This window comes from Pygocentrus nattereri, chromosome 9, assembly GCF_015220715.1.
Source record: "Pygocentrus nattereri isolate fPygNat1 chromosome 9, fPygNat1.pri, whole genome shotgun sequence".
NCBI lineage: Eukaryota > Metazoa > Chordata > Actinopteri > Characiformes > Serrasalmidae > Pygocentrus > Pygocentrus nattereri.
Genome location: NC_051219.1, coordinates 45,994,621 through 46,012,442, shown reverse-complemented (window position 1 = coordinate 46,012,442; position 17,822 = coordinate 45,994,621). Strand labels below are relative to the sequence as shown.

General features: G+C 45.1%; 1 protein-coding gene across 2 annotated transcripts in view; it reads right to left on the bottom strand.

Annotated features, from left to right (window-relative positions):
• Positions 1-635: 635 nt before the first annotated feature.
• Positions 636-17,822, bottom strand: part of soga1 (suppressor of glucose, autophagy associated 1) — an 89,254-nt gene continuing 72,067 nt past the window's right edge. Inside the window, exons 8-14 of one of the 2 annotated variants that reach the window (XM_017715683.2) lie at positions 17,077-17,307; positions 16,171-16,317; positions 15,915-16,085; positions 8,196-8,456; positions 6,418-6,482; positions 4,824-6,318; positions 636-2,768 (exon numbers count right to left, since the gene is read on the bottom strand). In XM_017715683.2, coding sequence (XP_017571172.2) covers positions 2,616-2,768; positions 4,824-6,318; positions 6,418-6,482; positions 8,196-8,456; positions 15,915-16,085; positions 16,171-16,317; positions 17,077-17,307 — 2,523 coding nt within the window. In that variant the 3' untranslated portion in view covers positions 636-2,615. The remainder of the gene's footprint in view (positions 2,769-4,823; positions 6,319-6,417; positions 6,483-8,195; positions 8,457-15,914; positions 16,086-16,170; positions 16,318-17,076; positions 17,308-17,822) is intronic. The other variant, XM_017715684.2, reaches the window with a different exon arrangement.

The following is a 17,822-nucleotide window of genomic DNA, read 5'->3' as shown; positions in this document are numbered from 1 at the left end:
GTTGTTTGCTGACTTTGATCGAGTAGCTTAAGATTTCTTAACTTGTCAGATCTGAAGTTAAGACAAAAACGGAAGCTTCTGTAATACGGCCCCTGGACTAAGTGGCCAGTCCGTTATATTAACAGTTCAATCAACTACCACTAATTACAAAACACAGGACCAGAAACTGGATTGATGACCGCTGCTCTAGTGAGCCGAGCTCCTCGTGATATAGCTTTAAAACTGTCCAGTTCTGTTTCAACACTGTTTTCAACGCATCCTCACTGACTTCATCTCATAACTCTGGAGTATGTAGCATCTACATTACACAAGTTGCATAAGCATAACGGGAGGAGGGCAACAACAAACGCACTAAACCTCAGGTTTAGGGTAAGAACTAGTGCGCTGCCTTCCGTTTATCTAGCTGTAAACGCTGGAGCTTAATACAGTTTGTTATACATTGATTATACAGGTCAGTATTCATGTATAACAAAGACTGTCATTTACTACAAGAAGCACAACTGCATACAGTACAATATACAGGGTGAGATCAAAAGTCACAGGACAGGTTTTATTTTATTTTATTTGTGATGCTGTCACAAGCCTGAAGGTGGTGTTTATTGTGGATTTTCTCAGCATACACAATTTGTTTAAGATGACCCTAGAGATAAAAGTCAATAATAAAATAAAAAAATAAAATAAATAAATCCTGTCCTGTGATTTTTGACTCACCCTGTACTTTTTAAATATTAAGTATTTTATTTCTTTGGCTTGTGAACAGCTTTGTCTGCATTTTGGGGGTTAAACAGGAAACTGTATCAGGTTTCAGCTTCTGCTGCTGAGTTGTACATTTCTGTTGATTCCGTGCCTCCAAGGGGTCATCCCGCAAACTTAACTTGACCTAACGCCGTAAAGGAACAGCCTTTAAGATGTCCGGCATTCCTCGGAGGGGAAATGGTCAGGGAAAATTTGACGAGGGCGTAAAAACAGCATTGAAACGGAGAACAGAATGAGGCTTGGTAGAGCGAGTCGGTTCGTTCCGTCACTCTCTCTCTGACAGTAACATCCGTAAAAGGTCTGCTCTGCATACACATGATGGATAAAGAGAAGGAGGATGAGCAAGGAAAGGCTTTCTAAAAAAAAGACCTCATACAGTGACATATTCAGGTGCACAATGAGGAGCGCCGCATGCACACGCCTGCAACTTTCCTCTGGAACATGGAGGCAGTTTCACCCCCCCCCCCCAAAGGTCACCTAGAAAATCCTAGCTAAGAGTAGGCACAGTTCATCAGTGCTCTAATGGTCTCACACCTACAGTACAGCCAACACTATCTCAGGATCTTCCTATGCTACAGATGCCATGAGCTCTCAGTAGACATCAGCAGTCAAACGCCATCATCATTTTGCAGTAATACAGCAGTAATTGGAACATTCAGGGTTTCAGATCTTTCCTAAAGCAACATCACCGTACATCTGATTTGGTGCTGGAACAGTGGGCTTGGCAGTTTGTCCAAAGCAGAGGTTCATCATTGGACTAAGATAGCAAGAGGTCCCAAACAGCTGCTCAGTTTGTAGACTGGCTGTTGTAACCCAAGTCTGATGAGCTAGAAGACCCCGGCTGTTGAGCCATTAGTTGGTGTTTAAAATTACGGGGAGGAAAACTGAAAGAAGACAGTCTGTAGTGGTCAGAACTGTGAATCCGAACGAGGTTCTGATTGATCCAGCAGGACTCAAGACACTGTTTATTTTTCCAGGGGACAGTGCTGATAACACTGACGTTAACTGTGGATCACTACTGTGGATCTCACTGGTCACCTCAGAGGGGCTTTTCATCAGTTCTCATTTCTTCGTCCTGTGGGTTAATCGAGGCCGGTGTATTCAATGAAGTGAGAGAACGGATCAAGGATTGGCTCTCTCCTGTTTCTTTAATCATATTTCTCAAAATTCCCATTCGTTTATCATAATTCTGTGATCAGGTGCTGCCCACAGGAGGATGGGTTCTCCGTTTGAGTTTCTCTTTGTTTCTCGTTCTCTTAGAGAGGTTTGCCTGACATTGCTGGCCTAAGCTTGCTTGGACCCGGATTTCTATAAAGCAACTTTGTGACATCCGCTGTAAAAACCACTGTACAAATAAATCTGAATATGAACTTGTCCACAGAATCAAATTCATCAGGATACTGAGAGCAAAGACTGACCCCAGAACACCACTCTTACTCTGAGAGGGTTCATCCCCTGAACGTGGTAGGCCCCAGTGACATCTTGCGTGTGGTGTGACTGTCCATGGTCCAGTGATGGCAGAGTTGAGCTGTCCTGCTGGTTGGATAGGGAAGGATGACCGTAAAAGGGGTGGTCTCGCTGGTTGAGTGATGCTGATGCTGGAATGGAGTTGAAAGAGAAGTCCGTCTGCTTCCCTTTTCCTTGGCATAACGCATGCGCTGGTTGCGTGGAGCTCTGGTTCTTGAACTGTCCAGATAGGACTTCTACAGTGCCTCGCGTGATTCTGAACATAAAGGCTGCAGTAGGGTGTGTGTCTGTGTGTGTGTCTGTGTGTTTGTGTGCGGCAGTGAGTTTGTGTGGCAGTGTGTCCGTGAGTGTGTGCTGTGAAGTATTGAAGGGGAACCACATTCTTTTCCCAGTCATTCATTACTGGCATCCAATCTCTCCTCATTGGATATGGCAGACTCCTGTAGGCGGTGCCTACACTGGCTGTGGGTGTGGCGAACGGTGGAGCGGGAGGAGCGAGCGAAGCAGGATGTGAGGGACTGTGAGGTGCAGTCACAAGATGAGTCCTGAGAAGGAAGCAAATTATTTACATGAATATTTGAAAAGACAGTCGATTGATTTGACATCCTCAATCCCGACCTCTAAGGCCTTAATGAAAGTGATTGGAAAAGGCCACACACCCATATTATATGAAATGTGCCATCATTTTATAATCTGACCTTTTCCAATCAGGTTCATGTCACATTTCTAGGTGGAGGCGGATTTCTGGACATGTGACTCGACGAATTTTATCCGTTTCTTTCGTTATTCGGGGTGCAGCGGTTCCTGATGTGTGTGACAGCGTTAGTGATGCATATTACAGCTTAAAGAGGGAGAATAAAAGCTTTTAACAGCCCTTTAGGTAACATATTTTCACTTTCTGTGGTGTCTTAAAGCAGGAGAGTCCAATCCTAGTCCTGGAGATCTACCACCCTGCAGAGTTCAGCTCCAACCCTGATCTAACACACCTGATCCAGGTAATCAAGGCCTTCAAAAGCATCTGAATATCAGAGTCAGGTGTGTTGGGTCTGAACTCTCCAGGGTGGCAGATCTCCAGGACCAGGATTGAGCAGCCCTGTTCATGATCATCCTTCTAGCTAATGGGTTTGCTCCTACCTATGCACGTGTGCATCGTTACTATGGGAACCAAAGTGGATATGCAAACAGATGCAAATCAGAATTGGTCACCTGTAACATGAAATCTGACCAGACAGTTTAAATAGTTGAGCATAACAAATCTGAGTGTGAACAAAGCCTGACAGCACGTGTCCACCTCACTGCATCCTATTCATCACTATGGAGAGCTTTGAGCTTCCATAGAGTTGTGTTTGATGGTTTGGTGAAATCTGCCTCGCCATTCGGCCAAAAGGTTCATCAGATTTCAACTTTATGCAAATGACAGTGGCCACTGCATTCCGATTAGTCGATTAGGCAGTAGTAGACCAGTCTCAGTGGAGCAGTTATCTCAGTAACTGCTGTGTTTCTGTCTGTCGTCTGACTGCGAGACTCACAGATCACAGCAGGTTAAATATCTCTGCACCTTATTCCACGGCCTCATGTCCAGAGTGAGCGCTGTGTCTGTCCTGTCTGTTTACTGTGTCTAACGTCTGTCTAATTTATCCTATTTACTGTTTCTAGTTTAATTTTTTGTTTGCACCCGATGTCTGCACGCTCACACTTTGTACTGTGTATTTTGTTCCTTGTTGTTCCTGGAGGAACGTCGTTTCACTCCACTGTGCACTTGGACACAGACGGAATGAATGACAATAAAAGCCTCTTGACTCTCCATCACACCAAAACTTCTCAGAGAGCTTGACGAGTAAAAGCCATGGCTCTCTTTCTGTTCTTTAAAATGAGAATGGTTTAATGTAAAATAACATCTGGAGTTACAGAGAACAGCTGACAGAGAAGGTTTGAAGCGAAGACGTTTGATTGGATGTAATCGTTCGAGTGGGAAGGCAAAATTTAAACCATACGGAGCTCAAAGGTTAATTGCTGAGCTTGCAAGCGAGATTGAGCAGCCAGTTTTCTACCTTGTGTGAATGACTGGTGCATTTAAAAAAATACAAAAGCATTAAAAAAAGCCCGAACCTGTATTTTAGTCTCACTGCCAGCTTCTGTGTTCCATTCAAACGAAAACGCTGCCCCAGATGTTCAGTATAGTTCCTTCGTCATAACAAAAAGAACAAACGCCCACCAGTGGTGGGCAGAGAAATCCAGCGTGGTGTAATGAAGAAACAAAACATAAGTAGTGCTAATATTTAATTTATTACATTCCCATGCACCAGCAGGACGGGGCAAAGTAAGATTAGCCAATAATATCATGTTTCATGTCCCTCTCCTGCTACCTCCACCTCCACCTAGAGAAAAACATCTGCTAGCTCAGAGACCCCGCCTGATACTGTTTTGGACGTTTGGATGTGGAATGTTTCACATTTTTATTATTTTATGATTTTATTATTTACTATAGTTTTTTTTCATCCAATATCATGATAACTGTAATAGGTAGATGATAGTGTCATGTATCATGATAGTATCTTTTATATCGGCACATGGGTGCTACATATATCCTTATCCCTCACCTCCAGGCTACTGGCGCTGGTGTTTACGGTGGTAGACTCCTTCCCGCTGACCACTACATCATCCCGCTGCGTCTGTCTCATAAACCTCTTATTTACGATCTTAGTGACGCTGTCAGTGCCGATCAGAGCCCCAGAGAGGCACTCAGGCTTGGGCTCATCTATGGTTCCATTCCTCTCGCCAGGTCCTGTAGGTCCTGTTCGTCCACATACATTGCGGAAGAACTCCTGGACGATGCCATACTTCTGCGTTCCAGCGTCACCAAGGCTGATGCCAACGCTGGGGCAAGAAGGCTTGCCCGCGGCCTGCCTCCCGGGGCAGGTGTCACCCTTCCATAGAGACTCCATACTGGAAGAGTGCTCCACCACGCTGAAAAGGCTGGACAGGCCGTCGTTCAGGCCGCTGAGCACGGGGCTGTCACGGGTGGTGGTGGATCGAGCCCATGCCGAACCGTTCTGTGCCCCGCTCCGGTTTGGCAGGTTCCAAACGCTCCGGTCCCTAGATGACGTTGAGGAAGTCTCCAGCTTGGAGGATGATGTGGAGACCCTTCGAGTAAGCTTGGGTGACCCGTACTTCGGTGAGCAGCATGGCCGGTCAATGCGGCTGTGAACCTTTTCCAGTGATGAGGAGATCTGCCGTGACCTCGCTGATGCAAGAGAAGAGGAGGGCCTGGGAGACCACACCTTCCCGTGAAGCCCGGCGCCTCTGGAGGTTGAGGAGGCAGGACCGTCTGTCTGCAGCCCCACGCTGACAAACTGGGCTGTCTGTGTTCCTGTGCTGGTGACACCCACCGTTTGGCTTCCAGCATCCTTGCTGCACTTCCTCTCCAGGGAGCTTGAACGGATGGCCTGCCGCACACAGTTGGTCATCTCCTTCATGTCATCACTTAGGTTGCCTGAAATCTCCAGGCCATGGAATGGTGTGGCGCCACCTGCCCTGCCCTCCAGCAAGTCCCTGTGCTGCTGGGACAGAGAGCTTAGCCACTGTTCATATGAAGACGATGTAGGAGAAGAGGAACATGAAGATGCCACTGCTGAAGGCAGCACGGTCGGATCCGAGATGGCAACTCCCCGAGATGTAAGCCCTGGCTGGGCCTCATGCAGACCCTGCTCCTTGGCAGGCCTCCTTTCCATCCTCCTCACGGCTGGAGGACTGTAGTAGATCCTAATACCCGTTTTGTCTGGTGCGGTGTAACTCCTCTGGACATGCTCAACACTCAGCTCCAGCTCTGGGAAGCTGGTGCTGGAGCTTGTGCTGGGGCAGTCCCAGGTCTTGAAGGGCTCGGCTTTCTCCAGGGAGGCCCACTCGCTGTTCAGATACTTCCAGTTCTTCTGGTTTAGATCGCTAAGATCAGTGTGGGCCAGAAGGCTGGCGTGGTCATCAAACTGGTATTTCCCTGCTTTCCTCTCTGAGAGTCCATTAACCTCATGACCTGGAAGGAAAGGAGTGGCGTCTAGAAGACTCTCAAGATCTGACAGGGAGGAAATTGATTTGGTCCTGCACAAAAAGACGAATCAAACAGTTTAAAATCTTTTCTTGCTAATTAGTCATATAGAGTAATAGTAATAGAAATGAGAATAATATTAACGATTTTACCTCTGCAAAGTTGTTCCATTTGTGGTGGCATCTGAGGATACTTCCTTCTCTTTGTCATGGAGAGACTGAAAATGAAAGTTGTGCTTTAGCATTCTTTCAGAGTAGAAGGATGAGGCTCAGATCATCAACACGACACTGTATTCATTAACTGACTCACTGTATTCCCGCAGGACCAGCTCATTTCCTTAAGGGGGAGAGTGACTGTGTTCATCATGAGAAACAATATGAACTCATAAAAACAGCCAAGAGGATGGCAGCACATAATAAGTCCACAGAGAGAGATTTAATGTTAGAGTTTAGGAAAGTTAAATGATTAAATGGCCAAGTTTAGTCATTTCTTTTCTTCGGGGCAGATGCACTGACCACAGTACGTAAGGCTGCGTTCCAGTCTGACCACTGGCTAGGAGCGGCCAGACTGGAGAGACAACCCCTACAGTCAGAGATAATTGATGCAACAGCACAGTCTGTGTGTAATCTTTGGAAGAGCTAAAGGATAATGTCATATCCGCCCATTCTGAAAACGGGATACGGAGCCAAGGGAGGAAATGTGTGAACAAAGGAGGGCAAGAGACGCCACAAACAAAGCACAAGACACCATAACAAATGATCCAAAACAAAAAATCCAACGCCTTTTACAACGACTCAACAAAACCTGCACGGAGTACTGAGACTGAAATTCAGTGAGAGGAGTTAAAAAGAGGAGCGCTGGTCACAAAAAAGCACAATAGTAATTATTTCTCATTCACAGTCACTGAAACAGGCACGTTTCTGAGGGTTAGGGGGTTCTAAACGTTCAGTTTGGTACAAGCACAGCTGTGTTTGCAAGAACATGAGATACACTGGTCAGGCGTAACACTCTGACCACCTCCTTGTTTCTACACTCACTGTCCACTTCATCAGCTCCACTTACTGTATAGCTGCTCTCTGTAGTTCTACAGTTACAGACTGTAGTCCATCTGTTTCTCTGATACTCTGTTACCCTGTTCTTCAGTGGTCAGGACCCCCATGTACCCTCACAGAGCAGGTACTGTTTGGGTGATGGGTCATTCTCAGCTGACGTGGTGGTGGTGTGTTAGTGTGTGTTGTGCTGGTACGAGTGGATCAGAGACAGCAGTGCTGCTGGAGTTTTTAAACACTGTGTCCACTCACTGTCCACTCTATTAGATACTCCTACTTTGTCAGTCCACCTTGTAGATGTAAAGTCAGAGGCGACAGCTCATCTGCTGCTGCACAGTTTGTGTTGGTTATCCTCTAGTCCTTCATCAGTGGTTACAGGACACTGCCCACAGGACGCTGCCCACAGGATGCTGCTGGCCGGATCTTTTTGGTTGGTGGACTATTCTCAGTCCAACAGCGACACTGAGGTGTTTAAAAACTCCAGCAGCACTGCTGTGTCTGATCCACTCAGACCAGCACAACACACACTAACACACCACCACCACCACATCAGTGTTACTGCAGTGCTGAGAATGACCCACCACCCAAACAGTACCTGATCTGTGAGGGTCCATGGGGGTCCTGACCACTGAAGAACAGGGTAACAGAGTATCAGAGAAACAGAGAAACAAGCAAAGCACAAATGTCGTGCGGATAAAATGTGACAGTTTTTTAATAGTATAACAAAACAAAAGCAGATAATTTCACATCAAGGACAAAATGAATAAAAGGTGGTCAGCGTTAATCAGCAGAGATTACAAGAGATCCTAATGCGGCCATACTGTTTAACCAGGATGACCACTGACTCCTGTATTGACCCGCAGGTCGTTAACCCCACTGACCTGTGTGCCCTTGCTCTGGATGTCACGGAGTCTCTGTTCCCACTGGCTCCTCTCCTGGTTAAAGCGCTCCAGGAGCTCCAGCTTCTCCCGGGCCCAGTTCCGCTCGCTGATCTGCAGCTGTTTGGTCAGGTCCATCACTGCAGCGTACGAGTCTGCCAGCAAGTGCTGGTGCTCCTCACGCTCCCTCTTCAGAGCCCCCTTCAGGTCTGGAGGATCCTTCTCAGCGCCGACCACAGATGCCTTTGCTGCCTTCCCCTCCAGCTGGTAAGAGCAGGGAGAGAGTGAGATGAGGGTGGAACACGTTATGAACCGTAACCATGACGTCACGACGGTCCCAAAGTGCTGTCTAGCCATTTCTGTCAGCCAGTTGCTGACTGAGAGATCATCCACTGGATCTATGTCCAACCTTCTGTCCGGCTGATTTTTTACCTCTTGCAATGTCCAGAAGCAAGTGCACAAGAATTCTGTTTGGTTTAGGGCAAATTCCTCATAAGTCAAGCTTATATCATCCACCGGTCAGATAGCATATGGTGATTTGTATATAAAAGCTTGGGCACATCTTTTCAAAACAAACAGAACCTGATGTGAACTCCTGATGTGGATCTGAAATGAATTATGCAGTGCAATTATAAAAACAGTTGCAATATATATATATATATATATATATATATATATATATATATATATATATATATATATATATATATATATATATATATATATACACAGTACTGTGCAAAAGTCTTAGGCATCCAAGACACACTTTCAAAATCTATTTCTTTGTGTAGTTTGTGTTTATTTGCAGAGAAATGTGTTAATATTTAAATAATTTATAGGGGAAAATAAATAAATAAATATATATATATATATATATAGTGTCTTTGTTTAAAAATTTTCAAAGCCCTGGAGGGGCCCAAGAAATTACACTGTGATAAACTCACTGCTGAAGTAAATTGTTTAAAAAAGTTGCATAGATGCCTAAAACTTTTGTACAGTACTGTATATAATCCATCCATCCATCCATCCATCCATCCATCCATCCATCCTTCCATCCATCCATCCATCCATTTTCTAAGCCGCTTCTCCGTCAGGGTCGCAGGGGGGTGCTGGAGCCTATCCCAGCAGTCGTCGGGCGGAAGGCATACTGTATATAATATATATATATTTTTTTTAACAGAATTTACTCTTTAATGACCCACCTGGATTTAAAAATTCCTAAATGGAAAAAACAGTTGCTTATTTAAAGCTACACTGTGTGAGTTTTGGGCATATGGAGACCTTTGTGATGAAACTAGCTAGTTGCACACAACGTGTGGGCTTCAGACTCCTTCCTCCTTCCTTGGATGGAAGTGAATTATCTACTTTTGTCGTCATATCTATGTAAATACATAAAGGCGTATGATGTAGACTGTATTTAAGATTTGGAGCTTTACAAGGTGACTCGTCACAGCAGCAGTATTTTAGCTGTTAATGCTACTTCTTTCAATGTTAAGAAGTAGGAAAAAATCTTTGCATCTTTAAACAACATGAATCAAATACAGTGTGACATTAAAATTAAGACAACTATTTAGCCCAGAGGCCACTAAAAGGCAGACTGTAGTCCGAGTCTGGACCCAGACGCTGTCCTATGCGGACTATGGAGAAATTTTAAATTTTGACGGGTGGTCCTGTTTTAATCAGCGTAGCTTTTCTAGTCATTACGGTGTCAGTTTAGCGGCCGGAGACTCACAGACCAATCGCATCCACTGTAAATATCACACATGACGCTACTCAGCCAATCAGATCTGTTTACGATGAGCTCTGAGACTCGAGTCAGTGACGCCACACAGGGGAGGGACGAGGAGAGAAACAGCAGTCAGAGAAGAAAGTGAGTCAGAGGGAAGTTATTCCACATGACGTGATCTAAAAAGAGGAAACTGACAGTAAATGTTGGTGAAATCTGACCGAACTGGACTTTATTTGATCTGATGTTCAGTAAATGTTGGTGAAATCTGACCGAACTGGACTTTATTTGATCTGATGTTCAGTAAATGTTGTTGAAATCTGACCGAACTGGACTTTATTTGATCTGATGTTCAGTAAATGTTGTTGAAATCTGACCGAACTGGACTTTATTTGATCTGATGTTCAGTAAATGTTGTTGAAATCTAACCGAACTGGACTTTATTTGATCTGATGTTCAGTAAATGTTGTTGAAATCTGACCGAACTGGACTTTATTTGATCTGATGTTCAGTAAATGTTGTTGAAATCTGACCGAACAGGACTTTATTTGATCTGATGTTCAGTAAATGTTGGTGAAATCTGACCGAACTGGACTTTATTTGATCTGATGTTCAGTAAATGTTGGTGAAATCTGACCGAACTGGACTTTATTTGATCCGATATTCAGTAAATGTTGTTGAAATCTGACCGAACTGGACTTTATTTGATCTGATGTTCAGTAAATGTTGGTGAAATCTGACCGAACTGGACTTTATTTGATCTGATGTTCAGTAAATGTTGGTGAAATCTGACCAAACTGGACTTTATTTGATCTGATGTTCAGTAAATGTTGAAATCTGACCGAACTGGACTTTATTTGATCTGATGTTCAGTAAATGTTGGTGAAATCTGACCGAACTGGACTTTATTTGATCTGACGTTCAGCTGTCGACTGTATAAGATGCTGATATTCCTACTCGGCTCCTTCAGTAAACAGTACATGTCACTGAGTCGTGATGCAGGTCAGACGTTCTGATGTTCTGGACCTTCGCTTGAGGAAATTTTCTCTAACTGGACCTTACTGAATTTTAATGAAAGACCCCTGATTTAGCCCAACATCTCATGTATAATAATGCTACAGCAGCTTTCAAATACTCCATGAGTGCGTTTACCTGCCTCGTGTTATTTAGCTCAAAGAATAGTAATCACAATAATCCAAAATCAGAGTAATAATTTAAAAAATAAGAGTTCATTGCGCACCACATGCCTGGAGCAAAAAAAACCAGAAGGCCAATTCTGATCTCGGCCGATTCCAATCGTGTTGCGTATTTCACCTGCGAAATGTTTAAAGATTCCCTCTAACAGCAGCTGTGAAAGCAGCCGCCTTGCTTGGGGTTTCTTCATTAAACTGTACCAAGCAGAGCTTCAAAGCAGTGACTGACTCTTTTTTATGAGCCTACGCGGGTCACGTTATTAAAACTCCAGGCCTTCTGGGAGGCCCATCGCTCACATGCACCAGCACGTCTCCGCCATATAAGGTCCTAGTGGAACGATCTGGGAGCCCATTAGACGATTATATGATTAGACTCTGACGGTATTGGAGTGTTTGTCATTTCACTGGTTTTATTTCACATGATGTCAAACAAAGCCTAACGAGCTGCACTGTGTTCGGAGCGACGAGGTTAATAGAGTCTGTGGTCTCCTGTTAAAGGAGAAACTCATTTACTCCAGACTGAGTCCCTCCCCTCTGAAACCTGTGCTGCACTAAGGTCTATGGGAAAGTGCCAGACGCTGGGCAGAGCAGGCGTGCAGCTGGTGATGTGATGCCACGTTGCCAGTTGGCACTCCCTCTTACAGCACAGCGCTGCACTCAGTGCCAGATGTGCCAGGCGGACCACGGCAGAGGAATGCTCGGACCGTGCTGGAGGTTTTAGAGGATTTTTGCCAGACGTTTGTCCTCTTTGATTATTTGTTAGTTAGAGGCCACATAACAGCAATAGGTGATACACGGCTTTACATCCACGCTCGTTCCCTTTCACGCATTAATAACCTTCCGTATCACGGCTGCGACGCATCATCAGCTGGCTGGGACGGGCAGTTTAGTGCCACAAAGGGCTAAACTAACTGAGACTGTTGTAAACACACCGCAGCGATGGAAAAGGAGAACAAAAGAAGTGTGCAGGGTGAGGAGGAGTGGCAGGGAGGGAAAACGGGCAGAATCCACATCCACTCTTAAAGGGCCCATATCCTGGAAAACGGAATCTTCCTCAAAACATACAGTGTGTGGAAGAATAATCTGTAAACTGTATCAAATGTTCTTGTCTGTGAACCTAAAAACATTCCGTAAATATGGAGCGGAGATGGGAATCAGAACTATTGGAATGAAATGCGCACGGAAGCAAGTCTAGTAAGAAATCCCAGTGCTTCAGCAGAATATTCCACAAGATCCAAGGGTGGCGATAAATGGGAGCAATGCTGGATAAACTAGAGGGAAGATCTGAGAAATACAGTCGCAGGCGAAAGTTTGGGCACCCTGTTTAAATTGTGTTGATTTTTCTAAGTGAGAATAAATTTCACATCCTCTGCAGAGAAAACACGTCTGCGCATTTTAATTATTGTTCATTTGCAAAATTAAACACAGGGAAAAACACAGAATGTGGCCTGTGCAAAAGAATTACACATTATATATTTCATTTTTTTCAGCTGTTAAACTGAAATGAATAGAAATTCACTGCTAATGCCACATGTAGGATTTGGTTGGATTTCCTTATTTTCACTTAGAAAAGCAACAAAAATGTCATTTGACTGGGGTGTTCAAACTTGTGGATAAGCTGTTTTTTGGTTATTGCATGACTACTCAAAGTCTTCTGTGGGTTGCCAGATTTCTTTGTTGCCAGATATTTGCTGTAAACCCATCCAGTGGTTTCTAAGCATTAAAAATCTCTTTGTTCTTTCCTTCTGTGATTTCTTTCTATTCTCGCTTTTTCTTTTGTTCCTGCCAGCTCTCACTCTTCGCCCCTCACCCAGCGTCTCTGTGCTGCTCGTAAAGCATGTGTCTGCCTCTCCCCTCCGTCTCCTCCAGCTCGTTAATTAAGTCATTAAGGAGATGCAGCTACCAGTGCGTCTCAGTGCTGAGACTCATATCTCAGCATCAAACCCAGGACCGAGCTCATAAGCGCCCTAACACGTTCTCACGCACAGGCCGGGCTGCTGCTGACAGACAGACCATAAATCACCAGCTCTCAAACCTCCACAGACCATCAGCTCTTACACAAACTACCGCGGCAGATGAGATGAATATCGAGTGACTGAATTCAGTCCAACATTCCACAGACATGTTATGAATCTTGGGGAGCGTTGCATGAGGACATTAATCTGGCGTGAGTAGTGGAATAGGGGCTACTTTAATATTTCTATGCATAATCAATGGTCATGACTCTGGAGCAGAGAACGCTTCAGATGTGCAACCCCAGTCCGATTAAGGCTAAAGCAGTTTACCTGTGATTGCAGCTCAGCACAGATATAAATAATGCTGTAGCCTTCATGACTGGGGAAAATGATCGATATTAAATGTCATCTCTATGATTTAAGTATTAATGTGAACTGCTGGGAGATGGAGTTTGCAGGTGTTTCCCTTAATTTATACAGTTAGTTCCGGCCACGCGAGCTGATTGGTTGAGAAGTGTTCTAACTGTGCTGTTATTTCACCATAATTACATAACATTTTATCACACTGTATCACTCCACTGAGACGCTGTTGCTAAGCAACCACTCTAACAGCTGTAGGAGACGCTCGAGCCGTTTGAACATTTTCACTTCTCACTGTGCCACAAACAGAAAACGGACACTGTTAAGACCACGTCTGACCGACAGCCGATTTGGTCCGACTCTGAAGACGAGACGACACTAAATTCCCAAACTGTCGTCTCCACTGAGCAACTTTTCAGTCGGCAGCTGTGACAGAAGAACAGCTGAACAACCTGGAATCAGCCGGAAATGAACCCAACACCATTCGCCAAACTAAACGGGCTGTAAGAAGCTTTACAGACCGGCTGGAACAAAACAACATTAACACTGATCTGGACAAACTGACCAAACTGAGCTGAACCTGATATTGGGTCAGTTTTACGGCTCAGTCTGATTTGGTCCGACTCAGAAGATCAGACACGTCTGGCGAATGGTGTTGGGTTCATTTCTGGCTGATTAATTTCTTACTGTATTTATTTAACTGCTGTATTAAAGCAGTAGAGCACTCGAGGAGGGAGTTATCACCAGTAACATCACGGCTGGGATCTGGTGGCTGTAGATCATCACAGCCGGGATGTTATTGGTGATAACTCACTCATGCGAGGACAGCACTACATTCAGTATGTGCATCACTAGCTTATGGAAGCATATATCTCGAGACCGCTCAAGACCATCAAAATGCAGTCTTTATCTGAGTTTGGTACAGAGCCATGGAATTTTCCAGAAAGTGATGTTGCTAAAGTAAAACCGTCTAATATTCTTCTGCCACCACTTCTAAAGACAGGTGTAGTCTTTATGCACTCTTACTGTTATATACTTTTAGTGATGAAGTGAAATAGTGAAGGAAAAGCTCGGTCATGTAAACATCGGTGTTATTAACACTAAACGCAGCTTTGCTCAGTGTTGCTCTCTTACAGCTAAACACCTAAAACACAGAAAAGATCTATAACAAATATCTGTACATGCACCAGGCAGTAAGTTATATATTTGTTATACAAGTCCTTTCAAGCCGCAATGCCCGTCTAGAAGCTCCTCCGTCACAGTCAGCTCTGTCCTTTTCTTTTCCTTCTTAAACAGTTTTACAGCAGGTTTAAACTTCACAGCACTAACAGCAGATCTGTTTATAGTCACGAGTTTTCATGGGTGTTGTAGAGAAGAGTGGTTTCCACACAACTCCAGCACAGGAGCTGCTCCCCAACTACCACATCAACAAGACTAAGTTCGCTATTATAAATATAGTTAAGGACGCGGTTGACAGTGGGCATGTGTTATTTTACTGGGTCTGTATGAAGTTTACACTTCACTCACACAGCTAGCAGAGCCAGTATGGACTGAAATATTGATTTTAAGATGACTAAAAAGGCCTGTTGAGAAATAGCAATGGCTGTTAGAAGCATATAAACTGCAGTTTGGACCAGTCCTACTAAAAAGACACCGACAGGAGTGCATGGGCGATGACGCACAACTCACGACAGCTACAAGTGATTTTGGTTCTGACCGATGACAAAAACATTGGTGCAATTTTTGCATCTTGGGCCTTTATCATATAATCTGGAGCAGCAAACATGAACATGCACTGCACCCTCTGACAAATTTAGCCAAGATTGTATTGCACAGTGTGGCATGTAATAAACTGTTCACTCTTGCGTTGGCAGTAGGCCTGTTTGTTGTTTTGACGTCTAAGGCCCAGTCCCATTTCTTACTATTACCCCTACCCCTTGTTTTCGAGTGTTGCCCCTTGTTCCTGAGCTACAGGGCAGTGGATGAGATCTTCCCTCTGAAATGAGCCCCTCTAATAAAAGAGCATCACTTCATTAACAGCTACTAGCGCCGCTCTGTAGGCGACCCTGCCCGTCTGCAGGGACAGCAGAGGAGGGGAAAGTTCAGCTCCTCACTGCTGGGCTTTAGTTACATTTAGGGATCATACGCCTTCAAAGAGGGGGGCAGTTATTTATTAGTGCCCCCACTAATTCAGACCAGCATTTACATTCTGGCACTTCAGGCATAATCCACTGAAACAACATTAACTAAGATAAAACAGTGTTTATTGTCATTTTTTAACAGAAAATTCTCCCATTTGTGGGTTTCTTTGGTCTCTTGTTCTCCGTCTCGCCGGTTTCTCTGTTTTCCTCATATCTCTCTGTTTGGAGTCTCTGAAAAACCTCCGTTTGGTCATGTAGCCCCAACACTTCACCCCACCCCTCTATCTCAGCAAGAATCGGGACACCCTACAGTGCTGCTGTCTATCCGAGAGGGCGGGGCATCTCACCTGAGTGATGAGGCTTTTGAGCTCAGTCCGCTCCACTTCCCAGGAGGCTTTGGCTCGGGCAAACTGCTGTGTGAGCTCCTGGGAGCTTTGCCGCTCTTCTCTCAGTTCGGCATTCAGATCCTGCAGAGCCACTTTCAGGTCTGACAGAGTGGTACTGAAGCCGCTGGACTGCTGGAGGGGTGGAACAGCGAGGTATATCACACGTTTAGCTTGAGACTGCATTTTTACCTCTATAAAGCAGACCAGGTTAGCCTACCTGAAGGTGGATCTTCTCTGGAAGGCTGTGCTCTTTGGTTGCAGGGCTCCGTGGCTGCTCCTCGGCAGCTGACATCTTGTTGTCTCCATGGTGAGGAGAGAGGCCCTCTTCCTCCAGAAGCAGACGGAGGTCCTTAACGCTGTTAATCTGAAAAGGTAACATGCGTTTGTGGCATTTAAACGGGTACTGGCTCAAAATGTACACAGAAATCATTCATTTCAATTTCAACAAATTGAACAGCTAAGGGCAAAAGTCCATCACAGCTAAAAACAGATGCAGTTTTGTCTGCTGAACAACTTCACAGGTAAGTGTGTAATAAATGAAGAATGTAGAAGCTTCCTTTACTCATCATTACTTTACGTGGTGGTGGTGTGTTAGTGTGTGTTGTGCTGGTCTGAGTGGATCAGACACAGCAGTGCTGCTGGAGTTTTTAAACACCTCAGTGTCGCTGCTGGACTGAGAATAGTCCACCAACTAAAAATATCCAGCCAACAGTGTCCTGTGACCACTGATGAAGGACTAGAGGATGACCAACACAAACTGTGCAGCAGCAGATGAGCTGTCGTCTCTGACTTTACATCTACAAGGTGGACCGACCAGGCAGGAGTGTCTAATAGAGTGGACAGTGAGTGGACACAGTGTTTAAAAACTCCAGCAGCACTGCTGTGTCTGATCCACTCGCACCAGCACAACACACACTAACACACCACCACCACATCAGTGTTACTGCAGTGCTGATAATGATCCACCACCCAAACAGCACCTGCTCTGTGAGGGTCCATGGGGGTCCTGACCACTGAAGAACAGGGTAACAGAGTATCAGAGAAACAGATGGACTACAGTCTGTAACTGTAGAACTACAGAGAACTACAGAACTGTAGAACTAGATCAGTTATGCCTCTGTACCTCCAGAACATCCTTGCCCTCTGTGTCCAGCTTCTTGCCGAGCCTCCACTGCTTGAGGAGCCAGCGCAGCTTGAGGCTGACCAGAAGCAGGCTCTGCTTGAGCTGCTGGGACTCCTGCACCAGCAGGTTCCTCTCCTGGCTCCAGAACTTCTGCTGCAGCCGCGTCTGCAGGCTCACACTCTGCAGCTGGAAGTCCCGCCGTACAAGCACCTTCTGGTGCTCCTCTTGCAGCTGATGAGACGGAGGGAGGCGAGAGAAGGGAGTGAGTCAATGCCTGGTATCCGCTGGGCCGGCAGCTGAACTGAGGTTAAAACGATGATGTTAACATCTGCTGGCCGTGTTGCATGAACATGCGAATTCGATGCGTCTGCGTATTATTTTCATGCACCGGCTGTGTAGTGGTGGGCGTTTTTGTGGCGTGCTGCATGAACAGAATGAACAGCTGTTATTTTCCCTACTAACGCTTCTTTTTCACCAACATGCGAACAGGAAAGCTTGTGCTTTCAAGAAGAGCACCTGCACAGTTTGCTATGTTAACATTTTAGTTTCTCTGTGTTGTTTTGTTCCAAAGCCGAACGTTTCTGTGTGCGGTCGCTGACCCTGTTCACTGGGCCAACCTGGCAGTCAGAGCGAGACGCTTTAATTATGAGAGGCGGCGCGATACGACTTTTTCTTTTCCAATATCGGTAACTAAAAAGAAAATGATCCAATATCATATAATATTTAAAACTGTATGTGCCATTCAG